Consider the following 25,266-nt stretch of genomic DNA (forward strand, 5'->3'; position numbering starts at 1 on the left):
AAGAATAGAGAACAGCTAGCCAAATTAAACGGAGGAACTCCATCTCTTTTCATATTTTCACAGCTACTATATGCTTTTTCAGACCATCCACCAATTTGAAAATCCACGATCAAGGAAGTATAGGAGTGTTAAGGTGGGTTTATGACTTTATTCCTACCTTTCTCATCCACAAGAATGAGTCTGCTGTCATGTCACTCATTGTACCCTTTTTTCCATAGGCATTTTATAAGGCAAGTATATGATTTGACATTAGGCTTTAAAACTAAGAGCAACTTGCAATGGATCGGAGACTTTTCGCACCAATAACAGGGAGAAAGAGATTTTTTTTTTATAAAAAGTAAATAAGCTTAAAAAAAACTTATAAAAATCTCCGTTGAAAATTTCTAAACTTTGCATCTAGGATATCTTCAGAGCTTTTTTTTTTTATATTTCTTAATATGTCATATTAAAAATAAAAAAATTATTACTCTTTATAAAATGAAAAAAAATCTATAATTTTTTTTTATGATCCTACATTGTAATTATATAATTATCTATGTTACGTATCATAAATTACAATGCAACACTATTTTAACATTAATTATAAATTTCATCTTAAAAATCATATAGATTTAAATTTTCAATATCGCTTTTTAACAACAAACCTCAAATCTCATCTTTACAATTGATCAGGTCCAAAAGCATGCAGCTGATAAGTCGGGGATGTGACGACTCTGCTGACTGGATGAAGTCTTTGCTCCTTTCTGCAAAATAAACCAAACCAGGAAAGGGGTCTCTGACGATAGTCCTCCGACGCTCAAGTTAGAAACAATAGTAGAAGTGAAATCGAAATAATAGATATAGAGATGAATCTTGCCTTTCTTCATATCTAACATACTCTTTTATACCTTTCTTAGTGCCCCTCCATCTTCCCCTATTTAATGATATTAATTATCGACAGAAGACATCTTTGACTTGGCTTCTTCGCATTCAATGATAGATGGAGTTTTTTCTTCCCCTTATTAAGTAGTTACCTTTTCCTCTTTTATTATGTTATAGGTTCATTATTAATACGTACAATGTCAATGTCATACCCCAAATCGAACGGGTGGCCAGCTCGACCCTCTCTCCTGTCGACCGGGCTGATTGGACACTGGTTCATCCAGATGGCCGACCAGACAATGGTTCGTTCGATCGGTTGTTGTAGTCACTTCCCGCTCGAGTCAGCCTAGCTTAAGTCATGGTGTTGACCATCTTGACTTTGACCTTCACCGTGACAATTGACTCGTGCCAGGTAGGCTCCTCCTTATCGCCGCATCACAAGCCTCCCCCTTAAGTTTAGTCGAAGGTGGCTGCAAGTCCGACTGACTGGACATTTGGTGCCTTAGGGGATTTTCCACGTCCGATCGGATTGTGCTCGGTCCTTCATCGCTGATGAACCCATAAGACAACACCATTCGACTTCATTGGTAGTATTGTACCTATAGATCTATAGGGTCGTGGCTAGGGCGGATGGTGCTTAGGCCGTTCGGCCCTATGACTCGTCCTTTGAACTGCTCGAGACGATAGGCATCACTGACCCGTCCCCTGTGCCGGCCAGAACGATGGGCAGCAGCACTTAGCGGCTAAACTTCCTTTCCTTGTGCGTCCTTGGGTGAGCATGGTCATGGCTGATGTCATCCAAATTTCTCGAAGACCTTGCAAATCCTTGATAATTATGGTCAAGCATGCGGTCATACCTTTTAATTAAGTTCATTAAATGTTATCTGATGATCGAAGGACACGTGTCCCGCACTACCGCTGCACGCTTGATGTGACAGGCGGATATCCGATTGCGACACGACGTGCGCCTTTTCAAATTCAACGGTTGGATCTACTTCTAGGTTTCTATAACTCTGGATCGAACGATGAAGATCGATCAGCCGCGAGGTTTATAAACCTCACGTGCGTCACCGTCTTCCTCACTTCCCGTCTTCGTCTTCGAGCTTCCGGTGATATTTCATTTTCTTTTGTTTCTTCGGCGATCTTTCTAGTAAGCTTCTTCCTTCTTCCAATCAAAATTTTTCGTTGCACTTCGATCTCTTTATTTTCGATGGCAAGCTCCTCTCATCCCCCCGTTGCCGTCCCTAGGCTTTGGTATATCTCCATCGAATCCAGGTTCGACGGTGGGGACGCTGAGAGTTTGAGAGTTGCTTACAAAATTCCGTTTGACAATCAAATTGCTCTTCCTTCGGCTTTTGACCGTCCGAGCGAACCGCCTCCCGATTTTGTATGCTTCTTTAGGGATCAATTCACTGGCGATCTGCGGTTTCCTGTCCATCCTTTCTTTTTCATCATCTGTAGATATTTTCGTATTTCTCTCCACCAATTAGTCCTGAACTCTTTTAAGCTGTTGAGCGAGGTCGTTATCATTTTCCGCCTGCACAGCATTCTTTTGACCTCTCGACTCTTCCACTAATTCTATTATCCTAAATTGTCCGAGCCAGGGACCTTTCTATTCCAAGCTCGAGTGGGCTTGGTCTTCTTCGATAAGATCTCATCCTCCAATAAGCATTGGAAGGACTATTATTTTTTCGTTCGCTTTATGGAGCGGCCCGATTTTCTGACCAGCTGACAACTTGAAGTGGCGAACACCCCGACACTCAAAAAGTACAAGAGTCGACCAGACTACCTCCAAGCAGCTTCACACTTGGCGGGTCAGAAGTACCATATCCACAAGTTGTTGCATGAGGGAGTCCTCTACGTGTTCGGCTTGAGCCCGATCCGCACAAAGCTCCCGTCCAGCCTAGGTATGCTCCTCTTCTTCTCCTTAGTTGAATCTAACTGATTTTTTTCTCCTTTTTTTCAACCCACATCGTGTTAAGGGCACGTTTGGCCGGCAAGAGCAAACTAGTGGATGCGGAGATCAATGTCGCGGCCGTAGCCGAGCTGGAGAGCCACGGCTTGCAACCGGTCGACTCCCACGAGGATCCGCTCGGAGAGAGTACAGGAGTCCAAGCTCAAGGGAACGAAGGAGTAGTCAATCGTACGACTAGTGGTTAAGCGGTTGGCGCAGCGACTCCTCTGCCAGAATGGCTCCCAGTGTTCCGGTTGATGAGGCCTCAGAATCGGCTTCTTCCAAGGAGTCGTTGATAAGCCGAAAGAGGCGCCGCGCGGAGATTACCACCCGATCCACCACCTCCACTACACAGACTCCAACCAGGACCAGCCCACGTCTTCCATCAAAGCAGGGTGAAACCTCCACACCCGCGCCCGAGCAAGCGACGGTCATCCCACATACTTTGCTTTTATCTGATTGGACATCGTCTTTGTCCGGGCTGCCACAAGGAACAATATGCTCGCCGCTGGTCGCTTTCATACCGTCTCCACCTCTGCCAAAGGCTCAGAAGTCTTGAATCCGACCGGCGTTGGTGTCCTAGTTGGCTGGTAGAGCAACCATAACCCCATCTACTCCGAGTGGACAGTGCCATATAATGGTGATCATTCATTTGCCTACAGACGAGTGGCGTGACTTCGACAGCGCTGAATCCCGAGCCCCGAAGAACCAAATAATTATCCAAGAGGCGCTCGCACAGATATGGGCTGACGCCCGGGCTCGTGCGGCGGTCATGCCTCTAGGGGCGCTCGCCGACAGTCATACCCAGATATCCATTGGGGTAAGTATTTTACTTGCATGTTCCTATTTATCACCGCTCAACCCTAATAAATTCCTACTTCCTCGTAGTATTCGGTAGATAACCTGGACATATGCCAAATGCTCGCATTTTTGGTGTAAAAAGTTAAACAATTGCGCGCCCCGAGAGGCCAGGAAATGGCTTCTCAAGCGCAGTTAGAGAAAATGAACGCTGAGACGGCTCAATTAAGAGTCGATCTGAGTAGGAGCTAGGTGGTGGAAGTCCTGGTGAGTGAAGCTAGGTTGTGGAAGTCTTGGTGAGTGAAGCCGGACCCTAGTGAGTGAACCTAGGTAGTCGAAGTCTTGGTGAGTAAAGTCAGGTCCTAGTGAGTGAAACTACGTTAAGTCATGGTGAGTGAAGTCATGCCCTAGTGAGTGAAGCTAGGTAATGGAAGTCATGATGAATGAAATCAGACTATAGTGAGTAAAGTTAGGTGGTGGAAGTCCTGGTGAGTGAAGTCAGGTAATGGAAATCCTAGTGAGTGGAGCTGGGCAGCCCTAGGGGAGGTAACCTTAGGTTATATGTGACCGACTGGTTTTCGGTCGACCGCGCATGGTTGACCGGACCAGCGAATCTTGAAATCTATTAACACTATCTTACTTTACTATTTTATCTATTGTGTTAACTTAATGTTGCAGGAAAGTCCAGCTAGGTCAACGGGCCGATCGAATATCTGACATAAAGTCCAAACAGGTCGACTGGCTGATCAGATGTCTAGTAAGATGGTAAGTTAAGGTAAGTCACCGAAGGAGAGTGACTTTGTGAGGACGCATCCCCTGTTTGAGAGAACAATAGGCGTTGATCCAACTTAGATCCATTTGTAAAATCTAAGTTGAGATCTTGACTAGATTCTGGTCTCGAAGAAATAAAATCTAATTACTACTCTACTTGTTATACTGTGCTAACTTTGTTTTGTAGGGTAGTATATTTTTTTTATTTCCTCAGACTAACTTGTAGGAAAACAAGTCTACTAGAAAATTGGGTCCGGGCTCCCGGAGGGGATCCGGGAGCCCGAAATACCAAAAGTTATCTCGTCGCCAGCTTGGGGCGCGCTGATTGGATAAGCTGACATCATGGTCCAAGTGCCCGGAACTGCCTATATAAGCAGCCTTCACTAGGAGCACAAGATAACCAGTTTCTTCTGCGATTACTCTCTTGCGCGCTGCTCCAAAGATACTCCTGCGACTCCATGACGCGACTCCGACGATCGAGTGACGCTGCTCCGATGACTGAGCAACACAACTATGGCGACAGAGTGACGTGACTCCAAAAACTGAAAGCACAGTTTTCCAGATCTCTGAGAAGTTGTTGGTATATTTTGTTTATTTCTGCAGTTAAATTATAGATCTGTTGTATTCCTCTTGTAAAGATTTACGAATTGTTAGTGGATTGCCCAACGAAAGCACTCGACGAGTACGGACCTTGGAGTAGGAGTCGACGAAGGCTCCGAACTAAGTAAAACTTGATTTGTTAACATTGTTTTCATTATTATCTTTCCGTTGTATACTTTATTTTAGTATCAATTTACGATGATCACTATTCAACCCCCCCTCTCCCTCTAGCATTCTTCACGATCCAACAATATTCATCTAAATCTTCAAATAAAGATTTGATTTCTTTGGACAGGTTGATTAAGTTGAATTTATAGGCCTTAGTACTTCCTTGTTTATTTTTCTAGTTTTGTATTAACTTCAAATGTTTTGTTCCAAGTTATTTAAGTATACTGATTGAATTAGTATCTTGTCTTAGCATGAGATTTAAAGTGTCATTTTCTACTTCTCCATTTTGTGATGTAGAAGGTTGATATCCAAAGAATCTAACATCTAGATTTCCCTTTTGGTCTTTATACATTATAGATGTCATCGGTTTTAGTGTTGTCTCAGGAGCATCTAAGTTGAGGGTCCATTCTAAACCATTTAAGGTTTCTAAATCAAAGTTTCTTGACTTAAGGAAGTATATTCCTTTAAAAGTAAGTGTCTCTATCATGCCCGTGACTTTTATTTTAAAATTATTGTGAATGTGATTCATCATCCCTTTCATACCCAGTTGGATATTGTTATTTGAAATTGTCCATAACCTTTGACTTGTATCATAATTTGCATGTGTCTGACAAAGTCTCTTATACTCATTTTAAAGTTTGGGCACATATATTAATATTTAAATTAAGATTTAATAAAATTTATCACAAACTTCTTATAATATCTAATACAATGATACTCATCATCAATACCAACAATAGGTTCCTACAACTCATTTAATTCAAAAAAAAAAATATCAAACTTTTAAATTTTTGAATGATATAGATCCATTAGTGAGTTTTGTACGGAACAAGCTGATGGACTTTAAAGAACTATAAATTATTTCAAAGCAAAATCAATATACTATTAAAATCTTCCTTAATATATCTATGTCACCATATCTAAATTCGATAGCATAAATTGATAATAGTGAATTTTTGAATTGGCATAGTAAAAATTTAAAAATGTATTTTTAATTTAATTTACTGTTTTTAATTTATACAATCAAATTTAGATATGAGGGCATAATAACATTAAAGAATATTTTTGATAATATATTTATTTTGATTTTAAATGATTTTAAATTCTCTAAATCTATCCGTTAATTTCATATAAAATTGATTAATAGAGTTGTGATAACAAAAGAGGGGTATTTCAAAAATATAATATGAGATTTGAGTACTATGAAAATTGAGTATATGATTTAGATAATATTAAAATTTATTATGATGTTCAGTAAAATGAAAAAAAAATATCAAAGGTTTTTTTATTGAGCATAGAGGGGCATGAGCCATGTGGGCTAATAAGTTATCCTCCTTGTAACTCGTCAACAGAGTCATCAATAGAGTTTTTGATAGTTATTAATCGATCAATTTCTAACGAATGCTTATACTTAAAAAAAAAAAAAAAAAAAAAAAAAAAAAAAAAAAAAAACTTCTACCACTAACTTATTGAATTATAAGTTGATTTCATAATTTACTTTTCTTCATTTAACATAATAAGGACGGACTACTAAGGATAAGTATAACTATGATTGTCATTAATTTGATTTACTTTTTCTGTATTAGTCCTCGGATGGATTGACGAGGACATTGAGATAAATATGTTCACCTTTTACCACAATGATTGTGGTTAATCAACAAATTGAATACAAAACAAGTTGACTGTACAGTTTGAATTGACTAACTAAATATTTTCTAATGCTCACGTCCATTATGACTTATATAAAAGTATAACCTTTGCAATAATAATATATCGAAACTAATTAATTATTCTGCTTTACCATGACAATTTTATCTTAGTACTGAAGTTAATAAAGATCATAAAGGAACGACAACAATCGTTTAATTTGTTTTCCTTACGGAGAAGTCAAAATTTGCTTTGTAAATTTAGGATTCTCAAACGGATCAGATTTTCCTTATGGAAACAATAATCAAGATCTGCCTGACGCATCAATTTCTACGTGGGCCCCAAAGACCGGCGATGAGCCAGATTGATGCAACAGTTTACCTAGAACGTAAGGTGCAAATATTGGACACGGAGATGGTGCTTTCCCAGTGAACCAATAGTCAACCATTATTCGGACTTTTTGATGTGGTGAAATTGCCATTCTACTCAAAATTTTGATGAGGACAGATAACATAAATGAGGGCAGATAAAAGAAAAGGGAAAAAGAGAGAGATTGTGTCTGAATGCCTGGCTACAGTTTGTAGTTGACTAAATACTGCAAAAGCGTGTCGATTTGCCATGGTCAAAAGGATATCTAACTCAAATCCGCTAAGCCAATTGTGTCGATTTGTCAGGTCATCCTTGTGATCACCATTCCAAGCTCCGACTTAAGAGCGCATATGTCATCTCTATGCATCACCATCAATCTCTATCCATCACCATCAGTATCCAAGAAAGAAGGAGCTTCATTCCGATCTTCTCAATTTCACAAATCATTTTTTTTCAAGTCTTGCTTTTTGAGTTGCAGACATGGAACTGTGGTTCGCCGTGTGCGGCGGCCTGGCCGCGCTGCTGGTGGCTGCCTGGGCAGTCAGGATGCTGAACTGGGCGTTCTGGAAGCCGCGCCGCCTAGACCGCGCGCTCCGGTCGCAGGGACTCAAGGGCTCCTCCTACCGTCCCATCAGCGGCGATCTCAAGGATTTTGTCCGGCTTACCGAGGAGGCCCGCGCCAAGCCCATGCCCTTCTCCCACGCCATCTTGCCTCGCGTTTCTCCCTTCTACGAACGCGCCGCTGAAGCACACGGTCAGCAGCCATACAACTAGATCGCTTCCTTTTCTCCATTTCCCCGAGCAAATGTAACTCATGTTGATTAAATTGAATTTAAAAAATTTCCTTTTAGGAAAGGAGAACAAGGTAACTTTCCATTGGATGGGACCTAATCCGAGAGCGGTCATCGCGGATCCTGATCAAATCAGAGAAGTTTTGGCCGACAAGACCGGCGAGATCGGGAAGGCAACCACCAGTCATCTGTTTAAGTACTTTATCGGAGGCGTGCTAATTCAGGAAGGTGAGAAATGGGCCAAGCACAGGAAGATATTGAACCCCGCTTTCCATATAGAGAAGCTGAAGGTGATTGATCCATCTCTGCTGAGTTAATTTATGCCTCTGCCTCGCCTATATGTTTGTCGAAACGGCTCAGTAATAACTGTTTTTTGCTATATGCAGCGCATGCTGCCTGTTTTCTCTGCTTGTTGTGATGTGCTGGTCAACCGATGGGATGAGATGGCGGCGAAAGGTGAAGAGATAGATGTTTTCGACGAATTCCAGAGCCTCACCGGCGATGTCATTTCCCGGAGTGCTTTCGGTAGCAATTTTGAGGAAGGAGGGAAAATTTTCCAGCTTCATAATGAGCAAACTGTGCTCATCGCTGGCAGTCTCCCTTATGTACATATACCGGGCTACAGGTGAGTACTGATCCACAGTATACATCTGCAAAAGGTTCGATTCGGTGTGATCCTTATCGGAAACAGAGCACAATTGATATCTTTCATTGTTCAGGTTTTTGCCCACCCGAACGAACACTAGAATGAAAGCAATCGACAAAGAGGTGAAAGGGATTCTATTGAGCATAATCAAGAAGAGGGAGGAGAGTATGAAATTAGGCACCGCAAACAACGATGACCTTCTTGACTTGTTACTGGAATCCAATCTGCAACACCTCCGAGAACACGGGAACACCGGGTTGACGACGGACGAGGTGGTGGATGAATGCAAGCTGTTCTACTTCGCCGGACAAGAGACTACGTCCCTTTTGCTAACGTGGATGATGGTTGTGTTGAGCATGCATCAAGATTGGCAAGAACGGGCTCGCGAAGAGGTTCTGCAAGCCTTTGGGAAAGAGAAACCCACTTTCGATGGCTTGAGCCACCTGAAGACCGTAAGCACCATAAATTTCGATTCTCGATGAGTCTGCAGGGACTTCCTTCATATTCTCAAGTAACCTTGATGTGGCATATGCAGGTGACGATGATTCTGTACGAGGTTCTGCGACTCTACTCGCCGGCAGCCGGCATACAGCGGCAGGTCCTCAAGAGCACAAAAATTGGGGGCGTAGTGTACCCTCCAGGCGTTGTGCTCTTCCTGTCCATCCTTCAGGTTCACCATGATCCAGACTTGTGGGGCAAAGACGTCGACGAGTTCACGCCGGAGAGATTCGCGGAGGGCATGTACATGGCGTCAGAGAAGAATGCCTTCTTCCCCTTCGGTAGCGGCCACCGGATCTGCATAGGCCAGAACTTCGCGTTGCTGGAAGCCAAGCTGGCACTATGTTTGATCCTTCAACGCTTCTCCTTTGACCTCTCGCCGTCCTACGCTCATGCTCCCGACTTTGTTCTCACTCTCAAGCCTCAGCATGGGGCTCCTATCAGACTGCGTAGGATTTGAAACCATCGATCCTTCCATCGACCATATATATTAATATATATATATACACTTCTGTTGTAAAATCTATAGAAATCTTATAATCGCATAGTTAGTGTTTAATTTTATTCCGTATGTATGGTAACGCTGAGGACCATTATCGAAGCCTTTTGATGTAGTTCGTTAATGTTACTGAGATATGGGATTGTAGCCTGAGTTGGTGTCTTCCGTTGTTATAATCAATGATCTTAGCCAGGCAACAGAAGTCGCATTAAGGGTTTGGACCAGTGACTCGTAGCTAGGCAACAGAACAGAGACATCGCTTTAAGTTAAGGGGACCAAAATCCCTTGCTGATTGCAACGGGATAAAATTCCAACCGTTATCAGACTGTGCATTTGGGACTTCATTCCGTCCTTATTTGCCAAAAGGACTTTCATTTCATTTCATTTTTTCCTCGAAGAATAGAGAACCAATTAGCCAACTTAAACGGGGAAAACACAGCCTTTGTCTTATCGAATTCATGATCAAACCTCTGTCTCTTTTGTCCCATTAGCCACCTCAAGCTGTTCGGGAGAATCACAGCTCAATTTGTTTCGACTGTGAATTTTAAAAATTCTAACACGACAAAAAATATTAATAAAAATTATTAAAAATACTTAAAATAATAAAAAAAAATAAAAATTATAATTTATTGAAAATAATAATAAAAAAACACCCACGAATTCTCATGTGTCATCCCGAGTTGAAAAAAATTCATCCTCGAATTTAAATTAATATCAAGTGGTAATTAAAAGGAACATCATCTGAAATCAACCCGATAAATTTACTGGAATTTATGAATCCCTGTCGATCCTTGCTTTCTAAATTTCTATTAATCAATATCAATATTGTCATCTCGCCTAAATGCATCCAGTAAAGTTATATAATATGGCAAAGATAATTAATTTCCAGGTGTACATGAAAACAATAAATTATGAATAATTATTAATTATTAATATAATAATTAAAATATAAAGGAAGACGTATTAAGCAAAGTTGTATAAGCTTGTATGAAGGGAGGAACTCCATCTCTTTTCATATTTTCATAGCTCTCATATGCTTTTTCAGACTATCCACCAATTGAAAATCTACGATCAAGGAAGTATAGGAGTGTTTGGTGGGCTGTCATGTCACTCACTGTACCCTTTTTCCATAGCCATTTATAAGGCAAGTATACGATTTGACATTAGGTTTTAAAACTAAGAGCATCTTGCAATGGATCGGAGACTTTTCGCACCAATAACAGGAAGAAAGAGATTCAGTGACCGGAGAAAAGTAAATCAGCTTAAAAAAACCTTATAAAAAGCTCCGTTGAAAATGTTCTAAACTTTGCATCTAGGATATCTTCAGAGCTTTATGAACTTCATCTTTAAAATATAAAAAAAACGAATTCAAGTTTTCAATCTCGCTCTAACTACAAATTTCAAATCTCACCTTTACAACGGTTCAAATTTTTTTATTGAGGCTTTTAATTTTACAAACTTATCACAAAATTTACATTGAAGATATCCTAAATGAGAGTTTTTTATGCTTTCAATATGTCATATAAATATTATAAAATTTTATTAAAACATCTCTAATAGTTAAAATTTTAAGTGAACTTTTTAATGATCAAATTTATAACATATAACTACATAGATTCATACATAATATATCAATTTCAAATAACAAATCTCAAACCTAATCTCTCTACATCGGTTTAAACTTTTTGTATTCTAACTTTTTTTTTTATCGTATAAAGTTCTTAGATACCCTTAGAGAGTCAACTATTTTAGGTTGCATGCTTCTGCTGTGGGCATCCATTAAAATGTTATAGGTTATCGTTGTTGGCTTTTGTCCTTTTTCTTTCATCATCCTTCTGCCTCTTCAACCTGGTCAGATTTTACTATAAGCATCCATGTGTTGTAAATTATGATATTAGATGCAAGAGACATCCAAAGCAATCTTCGACTGGAGAAATGGTATGGGCTCCATGCGGCAGACAGGGTTATGGCCATGGATCGAGCGCCTGCTGCTTGACTCTTTGTACAAGCCAATGGGGAAAAGAGAGAATTTGAAACTGAAACCACGGACAAGTCGAAAGGATACTCGCGCAAATGAATAAAACAAGAAAAGATAGGAACCTTCGCCGGCCACCGAGGACAATTGCCTTTAGCTATCGTGAAGGAGGCGGCGAAGAGGGTGCCGCTGCGCAGCGCTGGCTTTGGGTTTAGGTTTTGTGGGAAGATGCGTTATTTTGTATAGCAGAGATGCATGGCTCGGCTGTTGGGCTGAGCTAAAGCCCAAGCTAGCCCATGTGAAGATCCGTCTCCGGATGGCTAAGCAGACGTACGCTACGACTCTGTCCGGATTGATTCTTACAAGGATACAAAAAATTATCAAAAATATTTTTTAAATTAAAAATCTTCTCCTAGACATCAACGACAAACTTTTATATAAACAAAAAAACTATAAGACGTATAAGGGAAAAAATCAAACGTACAAAAAAAAATGTTTTAAAAAATAAATAGAAAAGGAAAAAAATCTTAACTTGCTAAAAATCATTAAAAAAAATCTCAGTACATCATTTTATGTATTTATTCTTAAATTTTTCCGTATGATTTTTTTTACATATCATTTTTAAAAAAATAATTTACTAAAAATAATTAAAGAGATTTAACGAATTCTATTTCTCTTTCGAAAAGAAGAAGGAAAATAAATTAGAAGAAGGAAAAAAACTAGAAGGTGAAAGTTTATAAAAGAAGAAGGAAAAAAAATTAGAAGAAGGAAAAAAACTAGAAGGTGAAAGTTTATAAAAGAAGAAGGAAAAAAAATTAGAAGATGGAAGTTTATTCACATCGGTATTTGATTTTATCCTATTTAGCTATTCAAATTCTACCCAAATTTCGTATTATTACGAACCATTATATTTTTAAAAAAAAATTGAATTATTTTATGAAGTTATGGATATCTATCACATTTTAAAAATAATAAAAAAATTAAAGATAAAATTAATAAATTAAACATCATATAAGAAAATAAAATATATATATATATTTTTAAAAGTTTATCATTTACTTTGTTTAGCAAAGGGGGTATGATTTTTATGGATTTTAAAAATCTAGGTGCATCCAAATTAAATTTTTATAAAGTTTTTAAAATTTATGTGGTATTTAAATTTGACTTTTTAAAACTTTATGAAAATCTTTTGATATCCAAAGTTTCAATAGATTTTCATGAATTCTTTTAAAAATCCTTGGATATAAATTTTAACTAATAAGAGATCTCCAAAACAATTGGTACAATTTTAAAAATAAAATAAAAAAAGTCTTCTCCTCATCCTTGAGATTTCTATATACTTCAAATCATTTTAATTTTTTTTATAAATAAGTCCTTTGTCTTCCCACTTCTCGATTTTGATTATTTCTTTGATCTTAAAGGTTCTGTCCTTGTTCAACCTCTCGTGACCTGCATCAACCTCTCAGCATGCATTTCATACGAAGCTGAGAGTCCTCTAAAATACTGTTTTCCGACGTTATAACGGTAAAAAATGGATCGGAACGGTTGAAACGGAACAACAGTCGTTTGCATCCTTTTCTCCGACGGTGGCTCATGGTGGCGAGCTGCAAGTGGAGATTTTTTCTCTGGTTGCTCATGAGGAAACAATGAGTGTCATCCAATGAAACCTGCGGTGCGTTGGAAACGAAAAAAACAAATAGAAAAATTGTTTGAGGCGGCTGGTGATGCTTCCGTCAACTACTTGTGAGCAGGTCGAAGTCGAAATCAAAGTCGATTTGGACGGCGACACTGTGCGTGGTGGGAAGATAAACTTGAGACAATATGGTTTAATATAAATATATATTAATAAATCAAATTAATTCACAACATAATTAATAGATAATTTAATAATTCTAATGAAATTCGACCTAAAAATATGCTATAAAATTTATTAAAATTTAAAAATTTCTAAATAAATTTATATATATTTATATTTATTTATTTTAATAATATTATTACTAATCAAATTAATAATAATAATATTAATTTTATTATTAATTAAATTTATTAATTTAACATTTTATTAAAAGTTTAACCAAATTATGACCAACATTTCAAGTTAATTCAGATAAAAATTATAAATAAAAATATTTAAAATTATTATAATATGGTTGGATTTAAAATTATATTATTAAAGTTTTTTTTAAGTGATACATTATCTTCTCTTTATTTTTAGTCAAAACAAGATAAAAATATAAGAAGTTAAAAAAAAAAAATTTATCGACAAGTTCATTATTTATTATTTTATTAAAAAAATAAATTTATTTAGGTATTTTAGATTTTGTTTGAAAATAAATATCATGATTGATTGTGATTTTTTAATATTGAATATATCCCTTAAATCTATAAATTTTTATAAAATTTATAAATATCTGTAAAAATTTTGTAAAAAAATCTATAGAACTTTATAAAATTCTTTTGATAAGGATATGAAATTCTATAAAAATCAATAAAAGAAAATCTATAAACTCTATCAAAGATAAAAGTCTATCTTAATAAAAAAAACATCAATGAAAATCATTTGAATACATCCCTGAAAATTTGCTTTCTAAATTTAGGATTCTCAAACGGATCGTATGGAAAATCTGCCTCCGGCATCAATTTCCAGGTGGGTCCCAAGCGCCGGAGATGATGAGTCAGATTGATGCAACAATTTTACTTAAAAATATTGGACACTGAGACGGTGCTTTCCCAGTGAACGATTGGTCAAGCATTATTGCGACTTTTTGATGCGGTGAAATTGCCATTCTACTCAAATTTTTAATGAGATCCCTCGCTGAAATTGGATTGTTCAGTAGGTTCTACGAAATTATCCTACGAAACTTTTCTAGAAAATAAATACATAGATAAAATTATCTTATCAGAGGCAATTGGACTCTCACGAACATTAAATAAAAAAACCTGAAAGAGAGAGTAGGTAAAAGAAAGGAAAAAAAAAAAATTGTTTCTGGAAGATCCCCAAACGATGTACTGCGTATCGCTTTGACCGTAGTCAAAGGAAGATCTAACGCAAATCCGCTGAGCCAAATCGTGTCGAACCTTGTCGCCTTATTTAAGAAATGAGGATTCGATTTTTTTATTTACATAGTTATGGAGCTCACTGTGTGGGACGCCCGAGGTGTGCACGACCTTTGGTAGAAATATAGGATGGGCAGTTCGTCACGTCTTCGTTATATGCAACTCCAAAATTTCTCACGTCATCCCTGCGATCACCATTTGACTCCCATCTGAGCCAGAGCTCCTATATAATCTCTATCAATCCGAACCATCACCACCAATTTCGAATAACGAAAAGGAAAGCTGGATATCTAATTGCCAAAAAAAAACTTCATTGCTTTTGGAGTTGCAGACATGGAGCTGTGGTTCGCCGTGTGCAGCGGCCTGGCAGCGCTGCTGGTGGCGGTCTGGGCAGTCAGGATACTGAACTGGGCGTTCTGGAAGCCGCGCCGACTTGATCGCGCGCTCCGGTCGCAGGGGCTCAAGGGCTCCTCTTACCGCCCCATCAGCGGCGACCTCAAGGAGATGGTGCGGCTTACCGAGGAGGCCCGCGCCAAGCCCATGCCCTTCTCCCACGCCGTCTTGCCTCGCGTTTCTCCCTTCTTCGAACGCGCCGCTGAAGCACACGGTCAGCAGCCTATTTCCCCAAGCAAATGTAACGCCTGTTGATTAAAAATTTTCTTTTAGGAAAGGAGAACAAGGTAACTTTCCATTGGATGGGACCTATTCCGAGAGCGGTCATCGCGGATCCTGATCAAATCAGAGAAGTTCTGACCAACAAGACCGGCGAGATCGGGAAGCCAAAGATCAATTATCTGTTGAAGTATTTTATTAGAGGCGTGCTGAGTCAGGAAGGTGAGAAATGGGCCAAGCATAGGAAGATTTTGAACCCCGCTTTCCATATAGAGAAACTCAAGGTGATTGATCCATCTCTGCTGAGTTAATTAATGCATCGCCTATATGTTTGTAGAAATTATGACTCAGTAATAACTCTTTTTTGCTATATGCAGCGCATGCTGCCTGCTTTCTCTGCTTGTTGTGATGAGCTGGTCAGCCGATGGGATGAGATGGCGGCGAAAGGTGAAGAGATAGATGTTTCCGTCGAATTCCAGAGCTTCACCGGCGATGTCATTTCCCGGAGTGCTTTCGGTATCAATTTTGAAGAAGGGAGGAAAATTTTCCAGCTTCAGAGTGAGCAAACTGTGTTCATCGACGGCAGTCTTCCTTTTGCACATATACCGGGCTTCAGGTGAGTACTGTTCCGCAGTAAACATCTACAAAAAGTTCCATTCGCTGTGACCTTTATTGGAAACAGAGTATAATTGATAACTTGCATCGTTCAGGTTTTTGCCCACCCGAATTAACACTAGAATGAAAGCAATCGACAAAGAGGTGAGAGGGATTCTATTGAGCATAATCAAGAAGAGGGAGGAGAGTATTAAATTGGGCACCGCAAAGAACGATGACCTTCTCGGCTTATTGCTGGAATCCAATCTGCAACACCTCCGAGAACATGGGAACGCCGGGTTGACGACGGACGAGGTGGTGGAAGAATGCAAGCTGTTCTACTTCGCCGGACAAGAGACGACGTCCCTTTTGCTAACATGGACGATGGTTGTGCTGAGCATGCATCAAGATTGGCAAGAACGGGCTCGCGAAGAGGTTCTGCAAGCCTTTGGGAAAGAGAAACCCACTTTCGATGGCTTGAGCCACTTGAAGACCGTAAGCGCCATAAATTTCGATTCTCCATGAGTCTGCAGGGATTTCCTCCATGTTATAAAGTAAGATTGACGTGGCATATGCATGCAGGTGACGATGATTCTGTACGAGGTTCTGCGACTCTACCCGCCTATAATGGGCCAGCGGCGGCAGGTCTTCAAGAGCACAAAAATTGGGAACGTAGTGTACCCTCCAGGCGTCCTGCTCTACTTGTCCACCCTTCAGGTTCACCATGATCCAGACTTGTGGGGCAAAGACGTCGACGAGTTCAAGCCGGAGAGATTTGCTGAGGGCATGTACAAGGCGTCAGAGAAGAATGCCTTCTTCCCCTTCGGTAGCGGCCACCGGGTCTGCATAGGCCAGAACTTCGCGTTGCTGGAAGCCAAGTTGGCACTATGTTTGATCCTTCAACACTTCTCCTTTGACCTCTCGCCGTCCTACACTCATGCTCCCAATGCAGTTCTCACTCTCAAGCCTCAACATGGTGCTCCCATCAGACTGCGTAGGCTTTGAAGCGATCGATCCTTCCATCGACCAATTTTAAAATATATATGTCAAAAATTCTAAAACAAATATCTACTTCTGTGGTAAAAACTGTATTAATCTGTAGTTGGAGTCGGAGAGGAAGATGAAGTCGTCTATAGTCGTCACTTATGTTGTAAAAAATTTCCAATTTCTTCAAAGTTGGTATCAGAACCGGCAGTATCTGATTGAGAAAGTCAAGCAATCAGGTTTAATGGAAAATTATTGTGGTCGTGATCACAACAATAGACAGGTTCCGACTAAGAAAGTCTTTTACCGTGATCGTAGCATTTATGAGTTAACAATTGAGGATTTACAAAGATAAGTTGTAGATTTAACCTAGCATCTAGCTGCGTGAGATTGAAGAGTGTGTTTACCGATCCATTGAGATTGAAGAGTGTGTTCACAGATCATGGATCTAAGTCACCAACAGATTACATACCAGGAACATTATACTTAGGATGAGCCTTATGAAAATCTCAATTTTTGGATGGACCTGTCTAAACTTTCTAATACGTTACAAACAGAGGGCTTCGTTGATTGGACCAATGAAGTGAAACGGATCTTTGACTATAAGTAAGTTCCGGATCAAATAAAGGTAAAATTAATTGCTATCAAGGAGAGAGCATTGTCGTGGTTGGAATAGATGTGGCGCTCACAAGACAGATAGAACAAATTCCAAATAACTGACTATGAGAAGATGAAGAAGAAGATAAAAGAATACTTCCTTCCTTTCGACTACACTAAAACTTTATTCAAACAATTTCATTCATTAAGACAGGGTGCGAGATCGATTGACGAATATACGGATGTATTCTTCTAATTGGCTGCCCCAAATGACCTATCTCAGATGGAGGAGCATATGGTGACATAATACTTAGGGGGGGGGGGGGGGGTTATGTCTGGTCTTGCAAGATGTCCTCAACATTCATTCATTGTTGATGGTTTCAGAGTTCTACTAGCATGCATTGACTATTCAAAGCCGCAGAATCAGGAACCAATGGGTAGAGGCCTACCAAAACAGTTGGTCAGTCCGCCCTTGAGATTCTTGTCCTTCACAGTAACAACCACGATTGTTAATTTTAAGGCCCCTATCAAGTGTTATCCTTATGGTGAATAGGGACATAGGGTGAACCAATACAAGAAACTTGTTCCGGCTGAACCGAAAGGCAAAAATTTTCTGATCGAGGAAGACGTGAAAGAAGAGACAACAACAATTGGCAAACCAGTATATAAAGCTAATGACATGCTTTACGATGATGGTCATGAGACTGCTGTGCACAAGAGTCTATTAACTCTCAAAGGCGATTTAGGGGATGAGTGGTCGAGAACTAGTATTTTTTACACCACCTGCATCATTGAAGATAAAGTTTATAAGATAATCATCAATCGCAATAATTGTAAGAACGTAGTATCTGAGGAGGCTGTTTGAAAATTACAACTAAATACGGACCGTCATTCTAAGTCATATAAGTTGTCGTGGCTAAATAAGCACAGTGAGGTAACAGTAGACAGACGATATCTCGTATCTTTTCTATTGGTAGTAAATATTTTGATAGTACTTGTTGTGATATAGTGGTCATGGATACATGTTATATACTGTTGAGACACCTTGGCAGTATGATCACAATGTTATATACAATGGACAAAAGAATATTTACACCCTTCACATCAAGGGAAAGAAGATTGTGCCTGTGTTACGGCGAGAAGAAATTACTCAAATTCCAGTAGCCAAAACTACTAATATGATTTATATATCTTGGTGCTAATATGAGATGGAGCGGGGAGGCGTAGTCTATGCTTTGTTGCTATGCCAGAGTGATGTCCTAGCCACGAACACTAAATACTAACCGAAGTACAACAACTGCTAGCTGACTTTGATGAGTTGATGCTAGAGGATCTTCCTTCTAAGCTATCACCTATACAAGGTATCCAACATCATATTGACTTTTTCCGGGGTTGAGTTTGCCTAATCGACCAGCATATCACCTCAATCCTAAGGAGGCTGAAGAATTGTAGCAACATATGATGGAATTACTGGAGAAGGGCAATATTAGTGAGAGCATAAGCCCAAGTGCAGTTCCATCCCTACTAGTGCCAAAGAAAGATGGTTCGTGACATATTTGTGTTAACAGTCGAGCCATCAACAAGATCATGATGAAGTACAAATTTCTAATTCCCCACTTGAACGACATATTGGATCAACTATTTGGTTCTAAGGCATTCTCAAAAATTGACCTTTAAAGCGAATACTACCAAATTAAAATAAAACCTAGAGATGAATGGAAAATTGTATTCAAGATGCAACATGAGTTATATAAGTGGATGGTCATACCTTTTGGATTGTCCAATGTGCCCAACACCTTCATAAGAATTATGCATCAGATCCTGCAACCTTTTATAGGAAAGTTTGAGAGGGTTTACTTTGATAACATTCTTGTTTATAGTCTGACATGGGCATCCCACTTCGATCACCTCCATGTTATTTTTGAAAAGTTGAAGACAGAGTGTTTATTTATCAATATAAACAAGTGCTCTTTCTTTATTACATCAATAATTTTCCTTGACTTTATTATGTCTATTGATGGTGTGTACACAAATCAAGCAAAGATAGACACTGTCTTGGAGTGACCTTAGCCAAGGACTTTACATGATGTCAGAAGTTTTCATAGCTTTGCTTCTTTCTACCGCCGATTCATCAGAAATTTTAACACTCTAATTGCTTCTATCAACAAGTGTCTCAAGGGATGGGATTTCAAGTGGTCTAAAGAAGCAGATGCTAGTTTTCAACTGGTCAAGTAGAAGATGACCGAGGCACCGGTTCTGGCACTTCCTGATTTTGATAAAGTGTTTGAGGTTAATTGTGATGCATCCAGCATTGCCATAAGAGATGTTCTGAGTCAGTTTGGGCATCCAATTGCTTTCTTTAGTGAGAAATTGTCTAAATTTGAGAAAAATTATTCTACCTATGAATTAAAATTTTATGTCATTCTTTAGTCCTTGAAACATTGATGTTACTACCTAGTACAGAAGGAGTTCATGCTGTTTACTAATCACAAAGACTTAAAGTATATCAATGGTCCACACAAGATGAGTAAGAAGCATGCCAAGTGGGTGGCTTATTTGTAGGAGTTCACTTTTACATTAAGACACCAATCTGGGAGTCTAAACTGTGTCACAGGTGCTCTGAGCAGTCACTCTTTATTACTTACTGCCATGAGTACCAAAGTTACAAGCTTTGAGGTTTCATAGATATGTACACAACGACCTCAGTCGGAAGGATATTCTAGGAGGTATATGATGGTCACCGACATGATTTTATTTTTTCATGATGGATATTTGTTTCGTGAGTTGCAGTTATGTATTATAAAATAAAAAGTCTTCTCATTCTTGAGATTTTTATAGACTTCAAATCGCTTTAATTTTTTATAAATAAGTCATTTCTCTTATCACTGATCGATTTTGATTATTTCTTTGATCTTAAAGACTATCCTTATTCAACCTCTCAACATGCATTTCATGCGAAGCTGAGAGTCCTTTGAAATACTGTTTCCGACGTTATAACGGTGAAAGAATGAATCAGAATGCTTGGAATAGAACAGCAGCTGCTTGCAACCTTTTCTCCCGCGATGACTTATGGTGGTGGGCTGCAGGTGGAGTTTTTTTCTCCGGTTGATCGAGAGGAAACAATGAGTGTCATCCGGTGAAGCCTACGGTGTGTCGGAAATGAGAAAAACAAATAGAAAAATTGTTTGAGGCAACTGGTGATGCTTCCATCGACTACTTACGAGTAGGTCGAAGTCGAAATCGATTTGGACGGTGACGTTGTGCGTAGAGAGAAGAGGAACTCAAGACATTAGCTTTTAATATAAAATATATACTAATAAATCAAATTAATTCTTAATTTAATCAATAGATAATTTAATAAAGTCTAATAAAATTTGACCAAAAAATATTCTATAAAATTTATTAAATTTTAAAATTTTCTAAATAAATTTATATATTTATATTTTTTTGTTTTAATAATATTATTACTAATCAAATTAATAATATTATTATTAATTTTATTACTAATCAAATTTATCAATTTAATATTTTATTAAAAGTTTAACCAAATTAAAGGGTTGACCAACATTAGGTTAATTTGGATCAAAATTATAAATAAAAATATTTAAAATTATTATAATATGGTTGGATTTAAAATTATATTATTAAAGTTTTTTTTAAGTGAGATATTATCTTCTCTTTTCTTTTAGCCAAAACAAAATAAAAGTATAAGAAGTTGAAAAAAAAAATTATGTATAAATTTGCTATTTATTATTTTATTAAAAAATAAATTTAATTAGGTATTTTAGATTTTATTTGAAAATAGATATCGACCCGCCTATGATATTTTAATAATGAATACAGTCCTTTAAATTCATAAGTTTTTATAAAATTTATAAATATCTATAAAAGTCTTATAAAAAAATTTATAGAACTCTATAAAATCATTTTCATAACTATATGAGATTTTATAAATATCAATAAAAAATCTATAAATTCAAAAAATAAAATAAAAGTCTATCAAAAAAATAATAAAAAAAATTTGAATACATTCCTGAAAATTTGCTTTCTAAATTTAGGATTCTCAAACGGATCATATGGAAAATCTCAGTGATCTTCTGTCCCTAAATTTTTCTATCTCCGTATTTCCTGCCGACTGGACGGACCAGATTACATCTCAAGGCATCATGACATCCTTAAGGTGTGTGCAGTATTCTTATGAGATGCAAGATATCTATGAGATATAATTTGATCCGTCTGATCGATAAAGGGACACAGGGATAAAAAAATTTAAGGACACAAGATCCGAACCTGACGCATCATTTCCAGGTGGGTCCCAAGCACCGGAAATGATGAGTCAGATTGATGCAGCAATTTTACTTAAAAATATTGGACACTGAGACGGTGCTTTCCCAGTGAACGATTGGGTCAAGCATTATTGGGACTTTTTGATGCGGTGAAATTGCCATTCTACTCAAATTTTTAATGAGATCCCTCGCTGAAATTGGATTGTTCAGTAGGTTCTACGAAATTATCCTACAAAATTTTTCTAGAAAATAAATACATAGATAAAATTATCTTATCAGAGGCAATTGGACTCTAACGAACATTAAATAAAAAAACCTGAAAGAATGAGTAGGTAAAAGAAAAGAAAAAAAAATTATTTCTGGAAGATCCCCAAATGATGTACTGCGTGTCGCTTTGACCGTAGTCAAAGGAAGATCTAACGCAAATCCGCTAAGCCAAATCGTTATGGAGCTAACTGTGTGGGACGGCCGAGGTGTGCACGGCCTTTGGTAGAAATATAGGATGGGCAGTTCGTCACGTCTTCATTATATGCAACTCCAAAATTTCTCACGTCATCCCTGCGATCACCATTTTGACTCCCATCTGCGCCAGAGCTCCTATATAATCTCTATCAATCCGAACCATCACCACCAATTTCGAATAACGAAAAGGAAAGCTGGATATCTAATTACCAAAAAAAACTTCAGTCCGATCAACTCAACTTCACCCCTCATCTTGCTTTTGGAGTTGCAGACATGGAGCTGTGGTTCGCCGTGTGCAGCGGCCTGGCAGCGCTGCTGGTGGCGGTCTGGGCAGTCAGGATACTGAACTGGGCGTTCTGGAAGCCGCGCCGACTTGATCGCGCGCTCCGGTCGCAGGGGCTCAAGGGCTCCTCTTACCGCCCCATCAGCGGCGACCTCAAGGAGATGGTGCGGCTTACCGAGGAGGCCCGCGCCAAGCCCATGCCCTTCTCCCACGCCGTCTTCCCTCGCGTTTCTCCCTTCTTCGAACGCGCCGCTGAAGCACACGGTCAGCAGCCTATTTCCCCAAGCAAATGTAACGCCTGTTGATTAAAAATTTTCTTTTAGGAAAGGAGAACAAGGTAACTTTCCATTGGATGGGACCTAATCCGAGAGCGGTCATCGCGGATCCTGATCAAATCAGAGAAGTTCTGACCAACAAGACCGGCGAGATCGGGAAGCCAAAGATCAATTATCTGTTGAAGTACTTTATTAGAGGCGTGCTGAGTCAGGAAGGTGAGAAATGGGCCAAGCATAGGAAGATTTTGAACCCCGCTTTCCATATAGAGAAGCTCAAGGTGATTGATCCATCTCTGCTGAGTTAATTAATGCATCGCCATATGTTTGTAGAAATTATGACTCAGTAATAACTCTTTTTTGCTATATGCAGCGCATGCTGCCTGCTTTCTCTGCTTGTTGTGATGAGCTGGTCAACCGATGGGATGAGATGGCGCCGAAAGGTGAAGAGATAGATGTTTTCGTCGAATTCCAGAGCTTCACCGGCGATGTCATTTCCCGGAGTGCTTTCGGTATCAATTTTGAAGAAGGAAGGAAAATTTTCCAGCTTCAGAATGAGCAAGCTGTGTTCATCGACGGCAGTCTTCCTTTTGCACATATACCGGGCTTCAGGTGCGTACTGTTCCGCAGTAAACATCTACAAAAAGTTCGATTCGCTGTGACCCTTATTGGAAACAGAGTATAATTGATAACTTGCATCGTTCAGGTTTTTGCCCACCCGAATTAACACTCGAATGAAAGCAATCGACAAAGAGGTGAGAGGGATTCTATTGAGCATAATCAAGAAGAGGGAGGAGAGTATTAAATTGGGCACCGCAAAGAACGATGACCTTCTCGGCTTATTGCTGGAATCCAATCTGCAACACCTCCGAGAACATGGGAACGCCGGGTTGACGACGGACGAGGTGGTGGAAGAATGCAAGCTGTTCTACTTCGCCGGACAAGAGACGACGTCCCTTTTGCTAACGTGGACGATGGTTGTGCTGAGCATGCATCAAGATTGGCAAGAACGGGCTCGCGAAGAGGTTCTGCAAGCCTTTGGGAAAGAGAAACCCACTTTCGATGGCTTGAGCCACTTGAAGACCGTAAGCACCATAAATTTCGATTCTCCACGTGTCTGCAGGGATTTCCTCCATGTTATAAAGTAAGATTGATGTGACATATGCAGGTGACGATGATTCTGTACGAGGTTCTGCGACTCTACCCGCCTGTAATGGGCCAGCGGCGGCAGGTCTTCAAGAGCACAAAAATTGGGAACGTAGTGTACCCTCCAGGCGTCCTGCTCTACCTGTCCGCCCTTCAGGTTCACCATGATCCAGACTTGTGGGGCAAAGACGTCGACGAGTTCAAGCCGGAGAGATTTGCTGAGGGCATGTACAAGGCGTCAGAGAAGAATGCCTTCTTCCCCTTCGGTGGCGGCCACCGGGTCTGCATAGGCCAGAACTTCGCGTTGCTGGAAGCCAAGTTGGCACTATGCTTGATCCTTCAACACTTCTCCTTTGACCTCTCGCCGTCCTACACTCACGCTCCCAATGCTGTTCTCACTCTCAAGCCTCAACATGGTGCTCCCATCAGACTGCGTAGGCTTTGAAGCGATCGATCCTTCCATCGACCAATTTTAAAATATATATGTCAAAAATTCTAAAACAAATATCTACTTCTGTGGTAAAAACTGTATTAATCTGTAGTTGGAGTCGGAGAGAAAGATGAAGCCGTCTATAGTCGTCACTTTTGTTGTAAAAAATTTCCAATTTCTTAGAAGTTGGCATCAGAACCGATAGTATCCTATTGAGAAAGTTCAGCGATCAGATCTAATGAAAGATTGTTGTGGTCGTGATCACAACAATAGACAGGTTTCGGTTAAGAAAATCTTTCACCGTGATGGTAGCATTTATGAGTTGACAATTGAGGATTTATAAATGTAAGTGATACATTCAACCTAGTGTCTAGCTGCATGAGATTGAAGAGTGTGTTCACAGATCATGGATCTAATTCACCAACGGATTACATACCAGGAACACTACAGTTAGGATGAGCCTTATGGAAATCTCAGTTTTTGGATGGACCTGTCTAAATTTTCTAATACGTTACAAACAAGTTTTTGGATGAACCTGTCTAAATTTTCTAATACGTTACAAACAGAGGGCTTCGTTGATTGGACCAATGAAGTGAAACGGATCTTTGACTATAAGTAAGTTCCGGATCAGATAAAGGTAAAATTAATTGCTATCAAGCTCAAGGAGCGAGCATTATCGTGGTGGGAATAGATGTGACGCTCACGAGATAGATAGAACAAATTCCAAATAACTGACTATGAGAAGATGAAGAAGAATATAAAAGAATACTTCCTTCCTTTCGACTACACTAAAACTTTATTCCAACAATTTCATTCATTGAGACAGAGTGCGAGATCGATTGATGAATATACGGATGTATTCTTCTAATTGGCTGCCCCAAATGACCTATCTCAGATGGAGGAGCAAATGATGACATAATACTTAGGGGGGGGTTTGTCTGGTCTTGCAACATGTCCTCAACATTC

The 25,266-nt window shown here is 39.1% G+C and overlaps 3 protein-coding genes across 4 annotated transcripts; all 3 read left to right on the top strand.

Moving 5' to 3' along the window:
• The first annotated feature begins 7,564 nt into the window (after positions 1–7,564).
• On the top strand, positions 7,565–9,752 carry LOC122027093 (cytochrome P450 CYP72A219-like). The gene is made up of 5 exons (XM_042585937.1): positions 7,565–7,922; positions 8,020–8,249; positions 8,346–8,584; positions 8,679–9,057; positions 9,141–9,752. Exons 1-5 carry the CDS (start codon positions 7,649–7,651, stop codon positions 9,561–9,563), a joined length of 1,545 nt encoding a protein of 514 aa, XP_042441871.1. The 5' UTR covers positions 7,565–7,648; the 3' UTR covers positions 9,564–9,752.
• Positions 9,753–14,892: 5,140 nt separating this feature from the next.
• Positions 14,893–24,532, top strand: LOC122027091 (cytochrome P450 CYP72A219-like). Of its 2 annotated transcripts, none has more exons than XM_042585934.1 (6): positions 14,893–14,978; positions 22,454–22,716; positions 22,776–23,005; positions 23,098–23,336; positions 23,431–23,809; positions 23,893–24,532. In XM_042585934.1, the coding sequence occupies exons 1-6, from the start codon at positions 14,968–14,970 to the stop codon at positions 24,313–24,315; spliced, it is 1,545 nt and encodes a 514-aa protein (XP_042441868.1). In that variant the 5' UTR covers positions 14,893–14,967; the 3' UTR covers positions 24,316–24,532. The 2 variants fall into 2 exon arrangements, with proteins under 2 accessions (XP_042441868.1, XP_042441867.1); XM_042585933.1 differs by having other exon boundaries at positions 14,893–14,967; positions 22,443–22,716.
• On the top strand, positions 15,098–17,076 carry LOC122027094 (cytochrome P450 CYP72A219-like). The gene is made up of 4 exons (XM_042585938.1): positions 15,098–15,530; positions 15,624–15,862; positions 15,957–16,335; positions 16,423–17,076. Exons 1-4 carry the CDS (start codon positions 15,330–15,332, stop codon positions 16,843–16,845), a joined length of 1,242 nt encoding a protein of 413 aa, XP_042441872.1. The 5' UTR covers positions 15,098–15,329; the 3' UTR covers positions 16,846–17,076.
• Positions 24,533–25,266: the final 734 nt, after the last annotated feature.

The sequence above is a fragment of the Zingiber officinale genome, chromosome 10A (assembly GCF_018446385.1).
Source record: "Zingiber officinale cultivar Zhangliang chromosome 10A, Zo_v1.1, whole genome shotgun sequence".
NCBI lineage: Eukaryota > Viridiplantae > Streptophyta > Magnoliopsida > Zingiberales > Zingiberaceae > Zingiber > Zingiber officinale.